Here is a 22139-nt window from a genome sequence, read left to right as displayed (position 1 = left end):
TGATGTGGTTAAGTAACAATGGGCTGGTTTGAAATGATGAATCTTTCAAGTATTCTCTCTGCAGTTTCTTCTTCATTTCTTCATGATTCAGGCATCCAGGCACATTTCTTTTGTCACCTCCAGGTTTATGGAGAATAGCAGTCGTACCAAAGTCACTTCGTTTTAACAGGGCCCAGAGCCTTCCACGCTTAGCAGCAAGTGTAGAAATGAGGGAGGACTGTCCCTTACGTCTCACCTCACTAGGAACAAATTTATTTCTCTCAATGCACTGTTTGAGCTGTGTCTAATTATACTTAGATTTCTTGAAATCTCTTGGTATTTTAATCTTCTAACTCACATATTCTAAAGTGGAAGGGATAATTGGCCTCATTCTCCCACTTGCCTTGGAGGCAGGGCAGGCCTTGCTTTTTCCCAAAATGTGTTTGCCATTCAACAACACTTAAAAAACATTCTTAAGTACTTACTGTGTCTGTCAGCGAGCATTGAAGAACTCACTATATGCCATGGACTGTGCCAAGTACCAGAAATGCCAAGGTCAGGCAGGAAACAGTCCATGCTCCCAGATGCCTCACAATCAAAGAGAGGAGGAATCCAGGTGATAGAGATGAGGAAGGAGAGTCATTCAGGGAAGATGCCCCTGTGCACAGACCAGCAAGGAGGCTGTTATCACTGCATCATAAAGTCCATGAGGAAGAATAGAATGTAAGAAAACTGGGGAGGTAGGAAGAGGCTAAGTTATGAAGGATTCCCTGCCCTCTGGGACCCTGTATTACATGTGTGGTTCAGAGAAGTTTTCTTCTCTCTACTTTTTAGGAAAGAGCACTGACACACAGAGGAAGCAGGAATTCTAAAATGTAGAGTTAAGAAGGGAAGGCATTCTAGGCAGGGCTTCAGTTTGTAGAAACTTTGGTGAAGGAAAGGCCCACTTCTTGCTCAAAAACTGGCACAAATCTAGCAAGTCATTGTCCACTTGGTCCTCCACTCCCACACCCATATTGTCTAGCATTACCTTTTTGCATGTAAGAGGTACTTTACTTTTGCTCTAATAGTAAAATGCAGGAGTTTACATGAAGCTGGAGAAAACTGACTAGTATTAGTGGCTGAAACTGAGAAATTAGCAGATTAGGACTAAAACATGACCTGGGATTTTGGCTCTTGGGATGGGGGGGAGGCATTCAGCTTCTGCCTTTACCCACAAGCCTTTAGCAGGCAATCTAGGCTTGGTGTCTCATACAACTGCCCATCTTAGTCAATAGTACTCTTGCAATACCTCCCGGATTGTCCCGGACATCAAGCAACTTGCCTTTAAAGCCAGTCGATTTGTATTCTCCAGAGTTCTCTCATTTTCCCTTTTCCCCTCTATGCCTCAGGAACAGCAAAGGCAGATTGCATCTTCAGGTATCTAACCCCTCCTTTAACTGGGAAGGAAACTAGAAGCAGAGAAAGTTGAAGGAGCATCCCCTATGTGTCACCAAATTAACAGAGCTAAGACTCCTCTTTAAGTCACAGTTTTAAACAGACTAATAAAAAAAATACATGAAAAGCTTATTTGTTCATTTACTTAGAGATTATGCTCTAAATTTACTCATAGTCCCCCAAGAAAGTTGGAATGAAAATTTATAGTTTATTAAGGGTGGATGGGAGTGTGCCCTGTTTCTAGCCAACATCTAACACTTTTAACCATTTATTTTTTCTAAAAGCCATTAAGAATTATAAACCAATCACTATCATGTTCCTTACTTAAGAGGCAATGTGCATAACCTGAGAGTCCTCAATGTGTGCGGAACTGTAATTGGCAGAGGAGAGATGAGTGGAGTTAATTATTAGCCCAACTATAGCCAGAACCCATTGGTCCTGCTATACTCTAAGCAAAGCGTCTAGATTCTGGAAGAAGCAGCATGTCCCCTTCATTCTTTGTGGTTATGGTGGCGTTCCCGAGTCTGGTGCTGCTGGCCACAGGGCAGAAGACAGAGCCCTTCGGTGGCCTGGGTGACCAACCCCTTTTCCGTGGAGCCGATCGCTATGATTTTGCCATCATGATCCCATCAGGAGGAACAGAATGCTTCTGGCAGTTTTCCCACCAAAGTGGATACTTTTACTTCAGTTATGAGGTGGGTCCCCAAACAAGCTTCCCTTGTCCAGGAGGGGTTCTGCCTATTCTAGAGGGAGGTTATGTTGCGTTCTTCTTACTAGCTTGGCAATTCATTCCGAGTGAAGTCGTCAGGAAAAGGATCATTCATCACACCAATGAATGTTGAACATATGGCATAAGGGAGAAGGCACAGCTCACTCTTCCTCCATGGAAAGGAATCCAGATTGCCCCTTTTACTCCTTCCCTTTACCTTAGGAGATTTTTGAATGGCATCAGATGTTACTAGTGGAAAGATTCAACCAGAATCACTTTGTGCACTCTTTGTGTCATACAGATTGCCCAGTGTCTTGTTTTTTGAAATCATATTTGAGCCTTCATGGTTTCTGAATGGTGCTGCCATACAATTGGTTGGAAAGAAGATTGGGGTATAAAATGGGGCAATCAAGTCAGAGAAGTGTCTGAAACAACAACAATAATAGCTGAGATTTAGCTAGTGCTTAAAGTTTCCAAAGTACCTCACTGATGCTGTCTCATTTGATTTACCCTGTGAGGTCAGGGCTGCCCCCCAATCCCCATTTAACCCATGAAGAAACTGACCCTCAGAGATTTAGTGACTTAACCTAAGAAGCATCAAGAAGACCAGACCTTTTCGTCTTTGAGTGGACTTATAAAGCCATTTATGCGAAGGACTGAGAAAATCTGTAATGGCTTCATCCAAGAGTCAGCAAGCCATAGCCCTGCCATCTCTTTATATGGCTGGCAAGCTAGGAATAGATTTTGTATTTTTTAAAATACAATCCTTGGCTCTAGTTTGGTTCTAATCCAGAATAGTTGCTGTTTACATTTCCTTTGTTCTATGTCCCACATTCTCATAATCCCAATTTCCTTATCTTTGAAGCCTGTTACTTTGCAAATGATATTTGCACAACCACAGGTCAAGTTAATCTTATTCCATGCTCACTGTACCTTGAGGTTCAGCCTTGAGTACATTTATCAAAGTTACTCCTTATTGGTGAAATCCCACAAAGGCTTATTACTCCCCCTGAGAGCTCACCCTGTACCTAGCTTGCAGATGAATTGTCCAGGGTGTACTTTTCCTGTAGACATGCTGTCAAGCAGCAAAAGTGCCCTAAATAGTGGCAGTCTCTTTAATGGCTTTTGTTGTTTGAACTTTAATGACGCCTGGTATTTAATTCTAGAACATTCTAGCAAGAGCAAAACAAAAAATGATGCATGTGACCTGATATGTAGCTGCAGCCGTAAGGGAGGACTCAGTTACAGACCACTCACTACCCCGATTTATTCAAGACTGATCATAGAAGGGTAATTCAATTCTATATCTTTTTTTAAACCCTTTTTCAAATTTTAATTTTGATTATCATATAAAATACACTTCCATATTGGTCATTGTTGTAAGAGCACACTCATACATCCCCCAAACCCCCAAATAAAGCCACAAAAACACTGATGTGAAAGAGAACACGCTTTGATCTGCATCCATCCGACCCCAACAGCTCTTCCTCTGGAGGTGGAGAACATTCCTCGTCTAAGTATTTCAGGATTGTTCCAAATCATTGCGTTGCTGAGAGTAGCCAAGTTTTCAGCTGGTCATTGTACAGTATTGCTGTTAACCGTGACCAATGTTCTCCCATTTCTGTTGATTTCGCTCTGCATCAGTTCCCACAGATCTTTCCAGTTTTTTCTGAAATCATCTTGATTTAAAACCCTTACTTTCTGCATTAGAATCAATACTGCGTATTGGTCCAAGGCAGAAGAGTGGTAAGGGCTAGGCAATGGAGTTTTAAGTGACTTGCCCAAGATCACACAGCAAGGACAGATTTGAACCCAGGATCTCCAGTCTCTGGCTCTGGCTCTCAATCCATTGAACCACCTAGCTGCCCTCAATTTTATATCTTCTTAAGATAGCTGGGGATTATGTTGTGGATTGAGCATTAGGAATGGAATCATGATCTGGGTTCCAATCCCACTTCTGGTATTTACTAGCTTTGTCATGAGAGGGAAATCACTCAACCTAATGGGTTTTTTTTCTCCTCCGTAAAATGGGTCCAATAATACCTACATTCATGAATTAATGCATACTTAGGAAGGTTCAGGATACAAAGATCCAATACAAGGAAACACAGAGGTTGAAAGACAGTAAAGTAAGCCAGCCCTATTGAGGCAACATACAATATGAAGTGTAGTTTAGGGAGGATGGTGATAGATCAGACCCACTGGAGTCTTGGGTGTGATTGGGTACACCCCATTGAGGACCTAGAGGGAATGGGGCACCCCCTCCCCCAGCCAATCAAATCTGGTTGGTTTTTATAGGGTTCTTATGTGGTAAGGTTCTTATGTACCTGCTCAGGCACTGGGGGAAGAGAGCAAGAACCCCAGAACTGAGGATTGAAGATTCCTACAGAATTGGTGACTCCATGTTCAACCTCCCCTGCCTCTAGTGGGAAAGGAGATTAGAGCTAATATTGCTAATGTATGATAAGGTAACTGAGGAATTTCTGAGCTTCTCTGGAGCTTATTTATTGGTGGGGTAGGCGGGTTACTGCTGGGTCATTATAATTAATTCCCTATCTCATGGAGTTGTTGTGAAGAAAGCACTCTGCAAACCTATATTTGTTGTATAAGAGTGAGCTTCTGTCATGAATTATGCTCAAATAGTGAATTACTCTCAAACATCCAAATGATCCAATTTCTCAATTCTCCCCATCTCAAATTCTCATGACACATTGCTTTATTTCACCACAGCTATATACAGGGATGGTCACAACCTTGACCCACAAGAGTTCAATTAAGAACTTCAAAATTCCTTTTCTCAGATCCTACCCTATTATAATTCCATCTCCCCCTCTGCTTTACCCTTCCTAAGCCCATTATATATCCTAATAAAATCTCCAGTCTTTCCATATCTTAGCACTCTTCCCCAGTCATCAAACATGCTGCAATCTCATTTTACTATCTTCCCAGTATTGATCTGCTTGCTAACCAATTCAGCCTTACACTGATACTCTTGAATCCCTTGCTCCCTTGATTTATGCATGCTTACACCTTATCAGATCCCAAGCTAAGATTACTGTCACCAACCCTTAATGAACAGAGATCTAGGAAATCAATCCAATGACTGGGTTCACTGCAAATTTAGATTGTCTAACCTCATAGGGGTCTTCTTTGAAGCAAGAGAGGCAGTCAGTCCTTTTAGTCAATTCTCAGAGAGGCTGTTCTAAACCTTTCCTTGAGCTTCCCAAACTATCTCTTCATTATCTCCTAACTAAGAAGAGAAATGGAAGTGTAGGCATTTTATGCCATGCAACCTGGATCTGAGGAAAGCAGATTTCAAAGGGTTCAAAGAAAAATACAATCCCAGGGACTCAAATATTGTAGGATAAAGGAGGAATGGGTGATGTTCAAGAATTAAATTATGAAGACACAAAGGGAAAATTCCAGTGAGGAGGCAAAATGGGCTTTATCAGAAAAGAATAATACGATTTTAAAAAAGAAATGAAGATTGAATCAAAGCTGGACCAACAGGATAAATATAAAACTATAACATGGTCTTTAAAGTAGTATAAAGTCAAGAAGAATTTGTTATATGCCTATTATATGCTAGGAACTGACTGTGTACTAGAATGTCAACTCAGGAGTCCAGTCACATCCTCATGCACCTTTGCAGAAGTCTCGAGAGAAGATTAGTGATAAAAAGTAGAATACCCCAGTGGGTATGAATACTATAAAGTAAGATTTTTTTCAACTTATTGGTCAGTTTTTTCTTCTTTTTTTCCAATTCATTATATTAAGAGATTCTTCTCTGGGAGAGGAGAAGGTAAGGGATACAAGAAGAAACTATAAAATAAAGATCAGAAGAAAAATCTATTGTAAAGGGCAGCAAGGTGACTCAGTGCATAGAGATCCAGGCCTGGAGCTGGGAGGACCTGAGTTTAAATCTGGCCTTAGACATTTCCCAGTGGTGTGACCCTGGGCAAATCACTTAACCCCCATTGCCTAGGCCTTACCCCTTTTCTGCCTTAGAACCAATATTTCATATTGCTTCTAAGGTACATGGTAATGGTTAAAAAAATCTATTACAAAAATAATATTGGAATGCTAAAGCTCAGAATGAACTGAGGCTGGTAAGAGAAGCTAAAGCCAACAGAAAAAGTGTTGTTTTTTAATTTTTAAAATTTAAAATTTTTAAAATAGAAAATTTAAAAATAGAAAAGAATTAAGTGTTTTATTTGAGCTATATGAAAAGAAAAAGGAAAATCAAAGAAAGGATGGGACTTTTGCTTAAGTGCATGATGATTACTAACAATACAGAGAAAGTAATGATGCCCAAATCATGTTTCTGTTTTCTCTGCAAAGAAGAATTACTTTTATACTAGAAATGATAGAATAAAAATTAATAATAGTTAATACCCAAGAAAAAAAGGATACAGTAAGAGAATACTGAGGTGTCCTCAATGAATTCAAGCTACCTGGCTCAGATGAACCATCATTTGGGGTCCTGAAAGAAGCCAAGCTAATGCCAGTGATATCTGAAAAATCAGAGGAAATAGGACAGGAACCACAAGATTGGAAATAGCAATTTCTAAAGAAAAGGAAGAGAATAGAGTGAGTTCGACTTGGATTCCTATCACTAAAGGGATGATTGAATACCTAGGAAGGGAATTAGTGATTCCAAAGAGCTACCTTTGCTTTATCAACAGGTCATGCCAAGCAAACTTCATTTCAACTTTTGACAAAATTACTAAACTAGTAAATTAAGGAAATGTAGAAATCATTCGCCTGGTCAAGTGACTTGCCCAGGGTCACACAGGTAGGAAGTAGCTGAGGTCAAATTTGAACCTAGGACCTCCCATCTCTAGGCCTGGCTCTCCATCCACTGAGCTACCCAGCTGCCCCCCTCTCCACAGCATTTTAAAATAAAAAGGTTAAGAGGAATAGGTTTATTGTTATTATGCAAATATCCAGCAATTTAGAATCAACAGAAAGCATAAATGAATATATCTATGAACAACACCAGCAATAATAAGAGATAGAAAAGATAAGATAACATCCCCAAACCCTGATATTCCAACAACTGAATATTCTTAGCTGAGAAGTTCAGCATTTCAGAGTCCCATTGAGGAAAGCCCTAGGTCAAGCGTCCTTTCTATGGGTGAGACTTTGAAGTCCTCTCTCCAGAAGAGGATTTTTATTGACCTCCAGACAAAGAAAGCTTTTTGCCAACTATACTTTACGTCAAGGTCCCAGCAACCTGGCCAGGGTCCCGAGCCCCCAGAAGCGGCCAGGAAAACATGTCTCAAAATTGAATTGAGTCAGGAAGATGGCACACTCTGTGAGACAAGGGTTAATCTCACAGAAGTATGTTAATCTTCCAGACTGAGACCTTGGGAAGCTGCTGAGAACTCGGGCCAAAGTTCAAAGCAGTCTTTTCTGGTAAATGTGAGGTCTATGATATACAACAGGGAAGATTTATTAAAATTTTACTTTCACCCTACTAGATGGATGAATGGATCCTGAATTGGTCGAAAGGGAGGATTTAAAGAATAGTCATTAAAGATAAAATCAAATCGGTAAACACTTATTAAGGACCTACTATGTGCCAGGAACTGGCTAAGCACATTGGGGATACAAAAAGAAGTAAAAGACAGTCCTTGCTCTCTAGAAGCAATGTCAAGGAGGCAGGAGGTCTCCAGTAGAGAGCTCTTGGAAACTGTGGTTGGGTCTGTGCTGTTTTGTTTTTATTTTAACCCTTATTTTCCATCTTAGAATCAATACTGTGTATTGGTTCCAAGGCAGAAGAGTGGTGAGGGCTAGGCAATGGGGGTTAAGTGACTTGCCCAGAGTCACACAGCTAGAAAGTGTCTGAGGCCAGATTTGAACCCAGGACTTCCTGTATCCAGGCCTGGCTTTCTATCTACTGAGCCACCCAGCTGCCCCTTGTCCTATGCTGTTTTAACATTTTTATTAATGACTTGGATAAAGGCACAGATGGCATGTTCATCAAATTTGCCAATGACATTGAGCTGGGAGGGGTCCTGGATGACAGGATCCAAAAGGATCTTGATAGACTAGAGCACAGGGACCATGTCTTTGCCTTTCTTTCTATCTCCAGGGCTTAGCACAATGCCTGACACATAGTAAACACTTGTTGACTTGAAAAGAATTTCACTAGAAAAAAATGTAAAGTTTTATACTTGTGTTAAAAAAAAAGAAAGAAAAAGGAAAAACTGGTTTTGCCCATTCAAGATGTGGGAAGCACGGTCAGACGACATTATTTTGAAAAGAGACTGGGAACAGGGGTAGGGCATGGAGAGGCGTCAGCATTGGGATGTGGCAGCCACACTGAGAGGGAGCCATAGCTTCTAAGAACAGAATGGTGAAATTGTAACCTGCCCTGGTCAAACTTCAGTATTGTGCCCTATAGGATTTCAGTGAATATCCAACACTCCAAGAATGATATTTTATAAAGTTTATTAATAATAAATTGAAGTAGAAGGAATAAAAAAGGAAATAGAAGTTTAAAAAAACCCAAATTATCTAACAAAATTAAGACCACGTGAATGAAACTCTCCTGGCTCTCACCTCATACCCCCTCCACCAAACACAATCTCAGAGAGAGAGAACTGGGTTATACAAAATGTATATCCTCCCTATGTGAGCATGTAAAGTGGGAAGGAAAGTGGGATGCTGGGAATTGAAGTTTTAGGGTTCAGATTCTGATTACACAGCTGTATTCTAGATGTCACAGCCTAATAAGGACATCAATGAATGGGGCAGTGCCCAGAAGACAACTAGGTAATGAAGGATTAAAAGACTTGGGGTGGGGGGCAGCTGGGTAGATCAGTGGATTGAGAGTCAGGCCTAGAGATGGGAGGTCCTGGGTTCAAATTTGACCTCAGACACTTTCCAGCTGTGTGACCCTGGGCAAGTCACTTAACCCCCATTGCCTACCCCTTACCACTCTTCTGCCTTGGAGCCAATACACAGTATTGACTCCAAGATGGAAGGTAAGGGTTTTAGAAAAGAAAAAAAAAAGACTTGGGTATGTGTTGCTGGGAAGAGAAGACTCATGGGGAAAATGAGAGCCAAGTCCAAGTGTTTGATGGAAAGGGACTGGCAGAGTCAGCAGCAATGGGAAAAAGACCACAATTAAAGCTGTCCAGCAGTGGAATGGCTTTCTTCTAGAGATACTGAGTTCCCTCTCCTTGGAAGTCTTCAGGCAGAGGGGAGGCAACCACTTACTTGTCAGGTATGCTATAGGGGGATTCCTTTGGTGTATGAGTTGACCTATATGGCCACTGAGATCCTTTCTAAGCTCCCAAATCTGTGAGGTGTGCAGTCACTTAAAGAAGTACAGCAGTCTCCTAAAAGTCTTCCTGCCACCGATTTCTCCCTCATCCAATTCACCTTGCACGCAGCTGCCAAAGATTTTCCTAGGTCTGACCATGTAACTATTCCATTCAACAATCAATGAATGAATGAAAAGGACATTTTAAAAGGTTCTACTATGTATAGAGCACAGTGCAAAGAGTTGGAAATACACATACAACGGTAACCCGTCTTCTTAAGGAAATAACCCCCTTATTATAGAGGAAGGAAGATGCATAGGAGAATGGTGGCCAGGGAGAGACACTTTGGACCAAAAGTTATAAGGATGGTAAGTGGGGCCATCGTGGGAGTGGGGTAAGAGTAGGGTGGTTAGAGACTGACACCTTCAACCAGGGACAATTTCAGAGCTGATCTGGTCATCGTTCATGGTTCCGGAGCAGAGAGCAGGAACAAGGGGGGTGTAAGTCCTTCTGTTTGTAAATTGCATCATAATCTAGACCAACTTACCTTTACAACTACCTTTCTCAAAGTCTTCCTTCCCTGGAAGAACCCTACAATTCCATCTGTACCTCACATATCATACTGTGTTGCCCCAATGCCTTTTCCCAGATGGTCTTCCACGATGCATGGAATTCACTCTTTCCTTAACTCCACCTTGTAGCATCCATTGTTCCTTTCAAAATTCTACTGGTGACACCTTCATGAAGCTTTTCCTGATCCCCCCCAGCTGCCAGTGCCCTCTCTACCAAAAAAAAAATGTACCTAGGTTTCCTGACTCTCTGGAAGCATACAACATACTTTTTAAGTTTAACCTGCATTATTATTTTCTCCATTGCTTGGGAAAAAAAAACAGTTATCTTCTGTCTTAGAATCTATGTCTAAGTATTGGTTCCAATGCAGAAGAGTGGTAAGGGCTAGGCAACTGGGGTTAAGAGACTTGGCCAGGGTCACCCAGCTAGGAAGTGTCTGAGGCCAGATTTAAACCCAGGACTTCCCATCTCTAGTCCTGGCTCTCTGTCTATTGAGCTCCCCTCCATTGCCCCTTCCATTGCCTTTTTAAAGTTTAGGCAATCAATGGAAACAACAAACCAAGCCCTGATTGGCAGCATTTTCTTTTCTTTTCTTTTTTTAAAGCTGTAAATGCTCGCGCTGAAAACTTACTAATTGACTCTTGTGTACCACTATAAGCTGGCTCTTACCCTTTGTTCCCTGACACCCTTTTCAAGGGGATCCTCGAGGCCAAAACTATTTTTTCTAATAATACTAGTCCATTTAAATTTCTAATATGGTAAATATCAGTAGATATAATCCACAGAAGCAAAAACTTTGTGGGGAGGTCCTCTAATTTTTAAGCATATGAAAGAGTCTTGAGATTAAAAAATGTGAGAACTATTGATACAAAAACTTCCTAGAACACGTCAAAATGTCATATACTATAATGATACATTCTTTTCTCAAAATTCCTAGCTCTGGCTAATTGCCCTGAGGTTATGCAATGCTTTGTCTAGTTGAAGATATTATACTGATATTAGAAGAGGAGCCAAGATGGTGGAGTAGCAGGAGAAAGTACAGCCATGCTCTCTTCCACAGTAACTGCAAACAGATCTAGAAAACACTCTGCACTGAGTCCTGAATGGGAAATCCAAGGGAAAAAAAGTTAGGAGTCACCTTTTTTGAGCTCTGGTCAGCATAGGGAGTCAGAGAAGGATGATGTCTAGCCAGGAATGCCCAGTGGAACATTCCAGCTTAGGGAGAGGTATGCACCCAGGCAAGAAGAGGTCCTGATCCAGAGAGATTCAGAGAGTAACCTTGTGCAGGATATAAGAACAGGCACCAATTGGTAGCTCTTTTGTCCACTCTCCAGTTCCAAGTTACAGATCCAGGGTGGACTGAAGAGGGGACCAGCACTTTGGGATATTGTCAAAGAATGAAGGATGGTGGCTGCTCTTGGGCTGTGTACTGAAGAAGAAGCAAGTTCAGAAGCAAGTAGCAGTTTTGTGGCCATGACCCCCAAAGTAGCACGGAGTCTCAGTTCCATCCTTCAGTTTGAAACCTATAGAACATCCAGAGCAGAAATTCCTGACTAAAAGGAAGCCTGCAGTTCTATTCTGAACCAGAATAGCTTTCTAGCAGGCTGTTAGTGGTTTGAGTTTCACATAAATCTACTGGAAATCCAACCAGGAAAAGCCCATAGGCACATTGCTCAGACCCAAACCCAGATCAGTAACACTTCGACCAGGAGGATAGCAATCAGACTTTGCCCTGAATCGCCACTTTAGGAGCACAGAAAACTTGCTTTCCTTGAAATACTGGAATAACAACACTCAATACCCCCAAGAAAGCAGCAGTAGGACTTGCCTGGACAATCCCTCTTTCAGTGCACACAGCTTGACACTAGCATAAAGTCCAAAATCAGGAAGTTGTTTGGAAGAATGAGCAAACAAAAAAAGAATCGTACAATAAAAAGCTTTAGCGTGACAGATACTCAAGATATAAACTTGGAGGAGAATGACTGCAAAACATTTCTATGTCTCCAAAATGATCTGGCCACAAATACAAATAGAATCACTGAATTCTATTTGGGGGAAAAGAAATGAGTTGGCTTTTTTTTTTTTAAGTTTAAAAACATTTTTTTAATAAATGAAATGAGAGCTCTAGAGGGGGAAAAGGAAAATACATGAGTTATGGGAGAAAAAATTGGAAAGGGAATGGAATTCATAGCTTGACAACAGAGATACAGAAAACATAAGATATCCTATAACAAAAACTATCAACTTGGAAAGCAGATTTAGGAGAGATAGTGTAAGAAAGCAATGATTAAAAAAATAACTCAGGAAGGGCAGCTAGGTGGATGAGAATAGAGAGCCAGGCCTGGAAACAAAAATTCTTGGGTTCAAATCTGACCTCAGACACTTCCTATCTGTGTGAAAGCCTCTATTGGTTAGACCTTATTGCTCTTCAAGGTAAGGGTTTAAATTTTTTTCTTTTATATATCATATAGCATGAAATCATGAAAGAAAACTGCCCAAATCTCTTTAGAATAGAGGGCAAAGTGGAAATAAAATCTACTGATTAATTCCTGAAAGAAATTACAAAGTGAAAACTCCCAGAAACATCACATTGAAAATTCATCATTTTTAGGTCAAAGAAAAATGTTGCACTCAGCCAGAAATAAAGAATTCAAGCACTGTAGAATTACAGGCAGGAAGGATCACACATGATTTAATAGTAACCAGTATAAAGGACTAGAGAGCTTGGAATCTCATATACCAAAAGGCAAAAGATCTATGCTTATAACTAAGAATAACTTAGCCAGGAAAATTGAGTATACTCTGAACTTTTAATAGAGAAGGGGTTGGCAAACTATGGGCTCCAGGTCAAATCTGGCTTGCTGTGTTTCTATACAATAGTCTGTATAAAAACAACTAGTGGGCTGGATTTGGCCCATGGGCTATAGTTTATTGAACCCTAAAATAGAGAATTTCTGAGCATTACCAATGAAAAATAAAACAGAACTACAAAGAAACTTTGAAATGCAAACACAGGAGTCAAGAGAAACATAAAAAAGTAGCCATGAGAGTACAATCTTAAGAGACTGAACTAGGATAAAATATTTATATTCTTATATGAGAAAACATGTATCCATTGAAAACTATCATCAGGGGTCATGGGAATCTTATTAGATAGAAGCCTTGGTTGGTTAGGACCCAGTTCTGTTACATTTTTATGATTTTATTTAAAAAATATTTTATCTATATTCCAATAACAAATGTACACATAAGTTTTCCAAAGTTATATGATTCATGTTGTTTTCCTCCCCCTTTCTCTCCCCACTTCCAGAGCTGACAAGCAATTCCACTGGCTATTATCACTCAAAACATTTCCATATTATTCATTTTTGTAAGTGAATAATCTTATAAAACCAAAACCCTAAATCATATACCCAAATAAGCAAGTGATAAATCATATGTTTCCATCTGCATTTCTACTCCAACAGTTCTTTTTTTAGAGGTGAATAGCATTCTTTTTCATAAGTCCCTCAGAATCGTCATGGATCATTGTATTACTGTTAGTAGCAAAGTTTATCACATTTGATCATTCCACAATATTGTTATTACTGTGTACTCCTGGTTCTGCTTATTTCACTCTGAGTCAGTTCACATAGATCTTTCTAGTTCTTTCTGAAATCATCCTATTCATCATTCCTTATAGCACAATAGTATTCCATCATCATCATATACCACAATTTGTTCAGCCATTCCCCATTTGAGGGACATCCCTTTAGTTTCCAATTCTTTGCCATCACAAAAAATTGCAGCTATATATATATTTTTTACAAATAGGTCCCTTCCCTTTTCTTTAAAAATTTCATTTTAAAAAACCCTTACCTTCTGTCTTAGAATCAATACTATGTATTCGTTTGTTCTAAGGCAGGAGAGTGGTTAAGGACTAGGCAATGGGGGTTAAGTGACTTGCCCAGGGTCACACAGGTAGGGTCTGTGGTCACATTTGAACCCAGGACCTCCTATCTTTGGGCCTGGTTCTCAAAACATTGAGCCACCTAGCTGCCCCACTTTCCCATTTTTAAAAAATCTCTTTGGGATATAGACCTAGTAGTGGTATTGCTAGATCAAAAGGTATGCATTCTTTTAAAGTCCTTTGGGCATAATTCCAAATTGCCTTCCAGAATGGTTAGATCAATTCACAACTCCATCAGCAATGCATTAGTGTCCCAATTTTGCCACATTCCCCTCAAACATTTATTATTCTCCTTTATTGTCATATTGGCTAATCTGCTAGGTGCAAGGTGGTAGCTCAGAATGGTTTTAATTTGCATTTCTGTAATCAAGAGGAATTTAGAACATTTTTTCATATGAGTTTTGATAGCTTTGATTTCTTCATCTGAAAACTGTCTATTCATATCCTTTGACCATTTGTCAATTGGGGGTTGACTTGGTTTCTTATAAATTTGATTTAGTTCTTTATATATTTGAGAAATTAGACCTTTATCAGAGAAATTGATTATAAGCCTGTTTTTCCTAGTTTGTTGCTTCCCTTCTAAGCTTGGTTGTATTGCTTTTGTTTGTATAAAAACTTCTAAATTTAATATAATCAAAACTATTCATTTTACATCTTGTAATATTCTCTCTTGTTTGGCATTTTTACAATTTTAAAAGAAAACTGAGAAGGGAAAGAGGAATGAACTTGGGGAGGGAGTGGAGTAGCAAAGGGACAGGAAAGATGCATTTGTTCACTTAAGGTCTCTCTTAAGGTCCTCATCGCCAATTCAACCAACATTCATATTGTGCCCATGAAGCTTCAAGTTACTGTGGTGTCTTATATTTTGGCAGGTTCAGCGGGCAATGGGAATTTCACGTGATCGTCATATTGTTGCCACTGCATATACTCCGAAAGGTTTCCTCATTGATAAATCCCAGGATGTCCGAGGCCAGATCAACTTTTCTACTCAAGAGACAGGTCTGTTTTTATCAGAATAGTAGCTCCCTATTTAGTTTGCTGAATTACCTCCTTAGTCTGTGTTTTCTATAGAATTGAGTAAAATTTGGGAAAGGGAATTGAGATTAAGGCTTTTTTGCCCCCATTCTTATGTGATAGGGAAATGGCAAGCTCATTTACATATTCATTAAGTACAAAGCACTAGGGATATTTGATAGTATTGAAAGTATTAAATATTTGGAAGGATACAGGTGGGAACTCCCATCCTTGCCTGCCCTTCACATGTGACTCCAGCCCTTGTCCTTCCATAAAAAGGTAACCAGGAGATAACAATCTTAAGGGACTGAACCAGGACAAAACGTTTATACTGTCAGCAGAAGCCCACAGTGGGCTCTCCTTATCTCTTAAAATTTCACCAATACTTTGGTGACAAGGTGGGATGTCCATTGATTATATCTAGGTGTTGTAGAAATAAAAACTAAGAATGACACATTCCATTCCCAGCCCTCAGGAAGCTTACATTCTACTGAGGAGTCATTGCTCTGTAGATAACACTGATAAATCAGGAAAGGTCTCAAAGTAGATGGCTCAAGGGTTGTGCTTGAAAGTTAGAAAGGCATTCTAAAAATGTGAGGTTGAGAAAGATGTGTTTTCCGTGGGAAAGAAGGCATAGGAAACCACAAAAGGTGTGCAAGGTGAAGAAAGCTTCCCTGAAATCAAAGTAAGGAACAAAAGATCTTATTCAAGAAGTAAAATGCACATTTCAGAAAAAGTAGGTGATGTATCCAGGAGATAAACTTTTGATTATTATTGATCGTCAATTCGGATTAAAGCACTAATTTTGTGTTAGGCACTGGGTTAAAGCCACAAAGAATCCCTTCTCTCCAAGAAATCATAATTTAAATGGGAGAAACTATGTGTGAACAACCATGCACCTACAGGATAGACAGGATAAATTGGAGTTAAACTCCAAGAGAAGGTCCACTGGCATGGAGGGAGAGCCTTCCTAATAGAGGAAGAAAAAGGAGCCTAATTAGAACGATAGTAATTAGAAAGAAGTGGTAGGAGGAAATTTTTGGCAGGGATGCAGTTGTAGCTAGTATAAATGGTATTAAACTTCAGGGAGAGTTTGATGCACAAAATTAAATCTCAATGTGAATTGGATCTTTTGCCTTTAGGTAGCTTTAAAGAGCTTTGTGTAAAGTTTAGAATAAAAACTGGGGAATTAGGGGCATATGAAAACTTTATTTAAGTAGTGTTGGGAGCCTGAAAACTCAGTACTATCATCTGGGAATTCCTACAGGTTTTTACCAGCTTTGTCTGCTCAACGCACACCATTTTGGCTCTGTCCAAGTGTATCTCAATTTCGGAGTATTTTATGAGGGGGTTGGCATGGAGAATAATCAGAAGAATGAAGAGAGACAAAAACTGAACGATACTCTGGAGGCTATTGAGGTAATGGGTGCTCCAAAGGAAGAGACATTTATGGATTGAGAGGGAAGCTGCCTATGAACACATTTTTGATTAAAGGAAAAGGGGATTGGAAATGAAACCTAGAGAAGGGAAGGTAGGAAATGATAGTGACTCAATTCTGGATTCTCCAAGTCACTTTGTTATACAGAGGATACCTCAACCCTAACAGTAAATAGGACAACCTGTTTGGGAGAGAATTTCCGCTTTAAGCTACAGTATTTCAAGGGTAATACAATTTATCTCCAACCATAAAAAGATTCAAAAGTAGCAAAGAAAGTATATGCATTGTGGTAAGAGCAATGAGTAGATCAGCTGATTTAGACTGTGACCCTTTTTTTGGCCTGACTTATCACATGAATATTAATGTTATTTAATTCTTTCTGGGTTGCCTCATCTATAAAAATAAAGGGTAAAACTAGATGACGAAGGTTGGCCTTCCCCAGCTCTAAAATCGACTCTTTTGATCAGTGCTTAGAAGGAAGCAGTATAAATATTTATTTCTGAAGACCCTCTGGAATCTCTAGGCTTCTGATGCTGGTTTAACTTGTTATATAATTAATCTGAGCATTAAGTGAACAAACATCCCTAAATGCCAAAGCGCTTTCTGCATATACAGCAATGCAGGATTTTTTTTTTTTGCATTGGTGAAAAACATTTGTCTGTATAAGCCAGCAGACAGCTGGGACTAATACTGGGGCTATCTCTTTTAGAGTCCACCTCCAAAAACTTTCCCTTGTGTCATTTCTTTTTTTTTTCCCCATAGGAGAGCACCAGAAAGGTCCAGATAAATATTTTTCACATGTGGAGATACTACAATTTTGCCCGCATGAGGAAAGGGTCTGACTTTTTCCTTCTTCAATCAAACTATAACTATGTAAACTGGTGGTCGACAGTGCAGAGTATAGTTATTGTTCTCTCTGGGATCCTGCAACTGTATTTCCTGAAGCGTCTCTTCAATGCCCCCCAAATGTCAGATTCAAAGAAGCCAAGGTGCTAAGGGAAAGACTAGAAACTAAGTCCTGGCCCTGCCTTTTATTTTCCCCCAAGGCTCATCAAATCATTTTTTAAAAACCGTTATTGGTTCCAAGGAAGAAGAGTGGAAAGGGCAATGGGGGTTGAGTGATTTGCACAGGGTCACCAGCTAGGATGTGTCCAAGACCGGACTTGAACCCAAGATCTCCTATCTCCAGGCCACTCTATCCACTGAGCCACTTAGCTGATCCTCATCAAATTAGTTTTATAGAAGTTACAGAAATTAACTGCTCACACTAAATTCTCTAAAAATCAATGTGTCATCATTCACAAAGGATCATCAAGAGCAAGCAGTAAATAAATGGTTTGGGGTGAGTCCATGATAAGTCTTTAAAAGGGTTGCTCTCAACAGTGCTGATAGCTATTCCTATAAGTTTTATTGAGTTTATAATCAAAGAATTTTTATCAAGAGTCTAAGGGGGGGAGGAAGAAGGGAGAGTTGATATATGATAGAAAAATCTTACATAGGAAAGAACTAATAATGTCCGAGAAAACAAAAATGGCCAATATCAAGTAAAGATAAACAAAACCTTCTTCAGAGTTGGAAAACATTTTGTCCTTACATAAATGACATCTTCTTAATGAAAGATAAGTAGATTTGCCAAGCAATAATCTGTCTAAAATGTGAGCCAGTCCTAACTGTGGCTTTATATAAATTAAGTGATCTAAAAAACATCAAATCCTTTGGATGAAGGGATGAGTGGAAACAAATTATTCATTTCAGAGCCTGTGGGCAAGGGCCTTTTGTTCAGCTAAGTAAAGGATCAACAAAAGAATTTTTAAAAATGTAGTTAAAAAGTCTTGGTTGGTACAGTAGTGAAATGCACTTAAGGTGACAAGATCTACATTTAATCCACCCATCTAAACCACTATTTTCCTAGGAATTCTAAAGATTTAAAAAAAAAAAAGTATGATTTCTCAACAGGTCCATCATCTACTTGGTCCTTAGCTTCAAAGCAGCAAAGAGAAGGGCAAATATCATTGTTATCCTATTTTCAATGCCTAAAAGAGTCTACCTTGTCAGTAACTCCTTAATTTAATAGTAAGACCATGTCAACATTTTCAACAAAATCCTAGGGCTTGCCATTTCCATATAAAAAATGATCAGCCAGATACTGAATTTAAATACTGTAGGGGCAACACCAGAAAGCAAACAGAGACAGAAAAATAAATGCAAATTTTACATGATCAACTTTCTCAGTACAACAACCTGGTATCCTTATTTCACTCTGACAGCAATCTGTGTGTACTGCACATAAAACTTGGGGAAACCCAAAGTAGCTATTTTGTGCTATGCCATTCAATTCACATAAGAATACAGTTTAGTGTTCAATAACCATCTGTTTGGATATGAGGTATAAGAAATAGCTATTTTTGCCTCAGTTCTAAAAAAAAAATCAAGACCTCTACCAAGGAGGAAGAAGTGACTTCATTCTGCATAAAAACATGGTATTCAATTTAATCACTATAATTAAACAAAAAAGGTTAAAAAAAGTCTCTTTCTTGCTCAACGTGCATTCACCCCACAGTGGCTTACAATGGTTGCTGATATTTCTACTCCATTTTTGCTTTATGTTCATTATCCCATTTGATCCTCACAACAACCCTGCGAGATTCGTGAATCGTATGAAGTGACTTGCACAGCATCACCCAGCTATCATCAGGCACCTATTATGTGCCAGGTATTATGCTAAGCACTAGTTTCAAACCCTGGTCTTCCTACTTCCAAGTCCAGTGTTTGATGCATTGTGCCCTGGTGCTTCTGCAATAGTGAGAATGGTCAATAGACGACCACATGTATCCACAGGTCACTCTGTAAGTCAGTAAAAGGATGGATTTGTAGTTCAACTGCTCCCATGAGAGAAAAACAAAGGTCTTTCTCTCAGTCACAAGTCTATAAGATGAATTAAATCAGTGTGTCTTCATGACGCACATATTCCCCAATGTCAGCTTGGTGAAACACAACAATGGACATAGGGTCCACCTTCCTGCAGTCCTGTGTAGACTTTGCTGCCACACCAAAACCCTGGAAAGTCAAGAGAAAGGAATATGATTCACAGTCATTGCCTATATTTCACGCACTAGCAATTTTATTAATGTGGGCATGCCCTCTAGAAGGTATACTCCAAAATACTAAAACCCTCCAAATTAAGGGATTTTAAGAATTGTACTGGCCCCAAATTCCCCCATCTCACCCCAACTGGTAATGTAATATATAGATTTCATATTATACAGTCCTGTTATTAATAAGTTATTAATAACATCAATAAGTTAAATATTATTTAATTTAATCATAATATTTTATTAATATTTTATTTATAATAAATTATTTTATAGAATAAATATAATATATAGTTTATAGCATAAATATAATAAGTTATATGTAATAATTTCAGTTATAATTTATTTTAATAAATTTAATATTAATACTATTAATAAGTTATTAATAAGCTCTGAACAAGGCTAGACCTCAGACAGTCTGAAGCCTAAGCATGACAAAATCTACCAGAAATTATACTTCTCTATCATAATCTTTGAGAACCCAGAGTTACCTGTAGGTCACAAGGAAGCATTACCATAGTACTTAGGTAGAAGTTAGTTCCCAGATGTTAGCATTTCCTTCCTCTTACACGAAAACTTATGCAGTACTACAAGACAACTAACTCCTTTAAATTCTTTTTAGGTGCATATTTGGCAATTTTTTCCCCTTAAAAACAAACAAAACCCAAAGCATCTACTATTTCTACTTACCAAAGGTACATCTGCCATGGAGTAAACCACCAGTCCCTGATACTGATTAGTATTTTCTGTGATTCGACCCAGGCCAGACTTTAATACATGGTTGCCATATAAGAATGACTGCTCTGCTCCAGGTTTCACCCATACTTTATGCTACAATAAAGAATATTCATCTACATGAGACATAAAATCAGTATTTATATTTACATCCCAAATAGCTGAATGCTAGCTCTTGAGTTATTCTTCTTTTTGATAAGAATTTTAAAATAAAAGAGGGGTACAGAGCACAGTGAAGGAAACGTGAAAGTTCCTTTTAGTTGCTGTTCAGTCATTTTAATTGTGTCCAACTCTTCAGGACCCGGTTTGGGGTTTTCTTGACAGAGATACTGGAGTGGTTTGCCATTTCCTTCTCCTGCTCATTTTTTCCAGATAGGGAAACGAAGTCTTGAAAGTCCCTACAAATTGCTAATTTCCTCTCGTTTCATAGGGATTAATGAGGAAATACCTTCCTTAGTTATGAGGCCAACTTCTATAAACAATATAAAAAGAGAGGTGCACTAAGCAATGCTCTATTTGAACCTCCAAGGAGTCCATTTCTTCTGACCACAGTAAAACAATGGCAATAAGTACCACTCACCAAAAGCAATTTTCCTTCTTTCTATTATAGAACTGAGATTTTACATGTACATCAGATATCATCTACTCCAATGCCCTCCTTGTATAAGAGAAAGAAAGCTGAGATTCACAGTTAGGTCTGTCAAAGCCCAAAGCAGAGAACTTCCAGTGCTCCTGCATGGCCAGGGCCACTAAGGTGGTTCAATCCCCAACATTTAAGACTTTCTGTATACTGCTGAAAAGGATCACCTTTGAGACCACTGCTTACCTTTGCATAAGGTGCCAAATAATCCAGGGCAGTGATGTGCAGTCTGAACTTCTGGGTCTTCGTGAATTTCCCAAAGCAGGTCCCCAGAGACACCAGGTTCTCCCGGGAGATGTTTACTGCCAGCTTAAGAATCTTCTCACTGATGGGCAATGGAGGCAAGTATGGGTAGCATGCCCAGTGCTCTCAGGTCCTCTCAACCTCCCAAAAGCACACCCACCAACCTCAGTACAATTTTTCTTCCAGGAAAGCTCACCTGACATAGTAGACTCTGTCTTTATGGAGCCGGAAACAGTAGGTGCCATCAGGTCGGTCCACAAGCAACTGAATATTTTCCCCAATACTGTAAATGCAAAGGGATCCTCAATTCATAAAAGCATAGCTTTAGGACCAGAAAGGCCCCCAAGGCCACTAAGTCAAATTCCTCTTGATAGTGAATGTCCAGGATAATTGATTTGCCTGTGCAAATGCTTGTACAGCTAATATTTACGAAAGGATTCAAAACAGGATCTTCCAAATCCCCAGCTCAATAGTCCTGGAATCTCCCTTAGTCAACTCCCTCTCATTTTACACGCTATCAGTCAACAATAATGCGTACCAGGAATTGTGCTAAACGCTGGCAATACAAAATCAATCAATAATCATTCACGAATTGCCTACTATATTCCAGGCACTGTGCTAAACAGAGAAAAAAACAAAACCAACCCATCAACACTTATTAAGTGCCAACTGTGTGACTGACACTGCGCTAAGCGCTGGGATCACAAAACGGATCGACATTGATTAAGAGTCTACTGCGTGCTCAAGGATCAAGGGGGCAACCGGGATACACGCGCCCCGGGCCCACGTGGCCCCTCCGCAAATCCTCAGCCGTGTCCCCGCCCTTCCCCCCGGAGACCCCCAAACCCTGCCCTGTCGGGCTCCCCCACTTTCCCGTCATCCTCACTATTTCGAGAGCTTCTGGAACAGGGTTCGGGTCTCCTCCTCTGTCAGGGGTCGCATTTTGCTATCAGGCAAATGCGAAGCCGCATGCTCTCGGACGCCGGAAAAGGAAGTCGCTTTTGGTTCACGCCCCCATTTTCATTCGCCGCTCACCTCCCTCCTCCCTCCCTGTTCTAG

At 39.7% G+C, this 22139-nt stretch overlaps 2 protein-coding genes across 2 annotated transcripts; one reads left to right on the top strand and one right to left on the bottom strand.

Moving 5' to 3' along the window:
• Window positions 1–113: 113 nt before the first annotated feature.
• Window positions 114–17922, top strand: TMED6 (transmembrane p24 trafficking protein 6). Its single transcript, XM_001378125.4, has 4 exons — window positions 114–2111; window positions 14791–14917; window positions 16200–16351; window positions 17133–17922. The coding sequence occupies exons 1-4, from the start codon at window positions 1899–1901 to the stop codon at window positions 17364–17366; spliced, it is 726 nt and encodes a 241-aa protein (XP_001378162.1). The 5' UTR covers window positions 114–1898; the 3' UTR covers window positions 17367–17922.
• Window positions 17923–18563: 641 nt separating this feature from the next.
• On the bottom strand, window positions 18564–22122 carry NIP7 (nucleolar pre-rRNA processing protein NIP7). The gene is made up of 5 exons (XM_001378113.5): window positions 21967–22122; window positions 21277–21363; window positions 21024–21162; window positions 20153–20293; window positions 18564–19427 (listed from the first exon to the last, which is right to left on the bottom strand). The coding sequence occupies exons 1-5, from the start codon at window positions 22020–22022 to the stop codon at window positions 19308–19310; spliced, it is 543 nt and encodes a 180-aa protein (XP_001378150.1). The 5' UTR covers window positions 22023–22122; the 3' UTR covers window positions 18564–19307.
• Between the last annotated feature and the right edge of the window lie 17 nt (window positions 22123–22139).

The sequence above is a fragment of the Monodelphis domestica genome, chromosome 1 (genome assembly GCF_027887165.1).
Source record: "Monodelphis domestica isolate mMonDom1 chromosome 1, mMonDom1.pri, whole genome shotgun sequence".
NCBI classification, from domain to species: Eukaryota; Metazoa; Chordata; class Mammalia; order Didelphimorphia; family Didelphidae; genus Monodelphis; species Monodelphis domestica.
The sequence above is the reverse complement of the archived record's forward strand: the minus strand, read 5'-3'. Positions and strand labels throughout refer to the sequence as shown.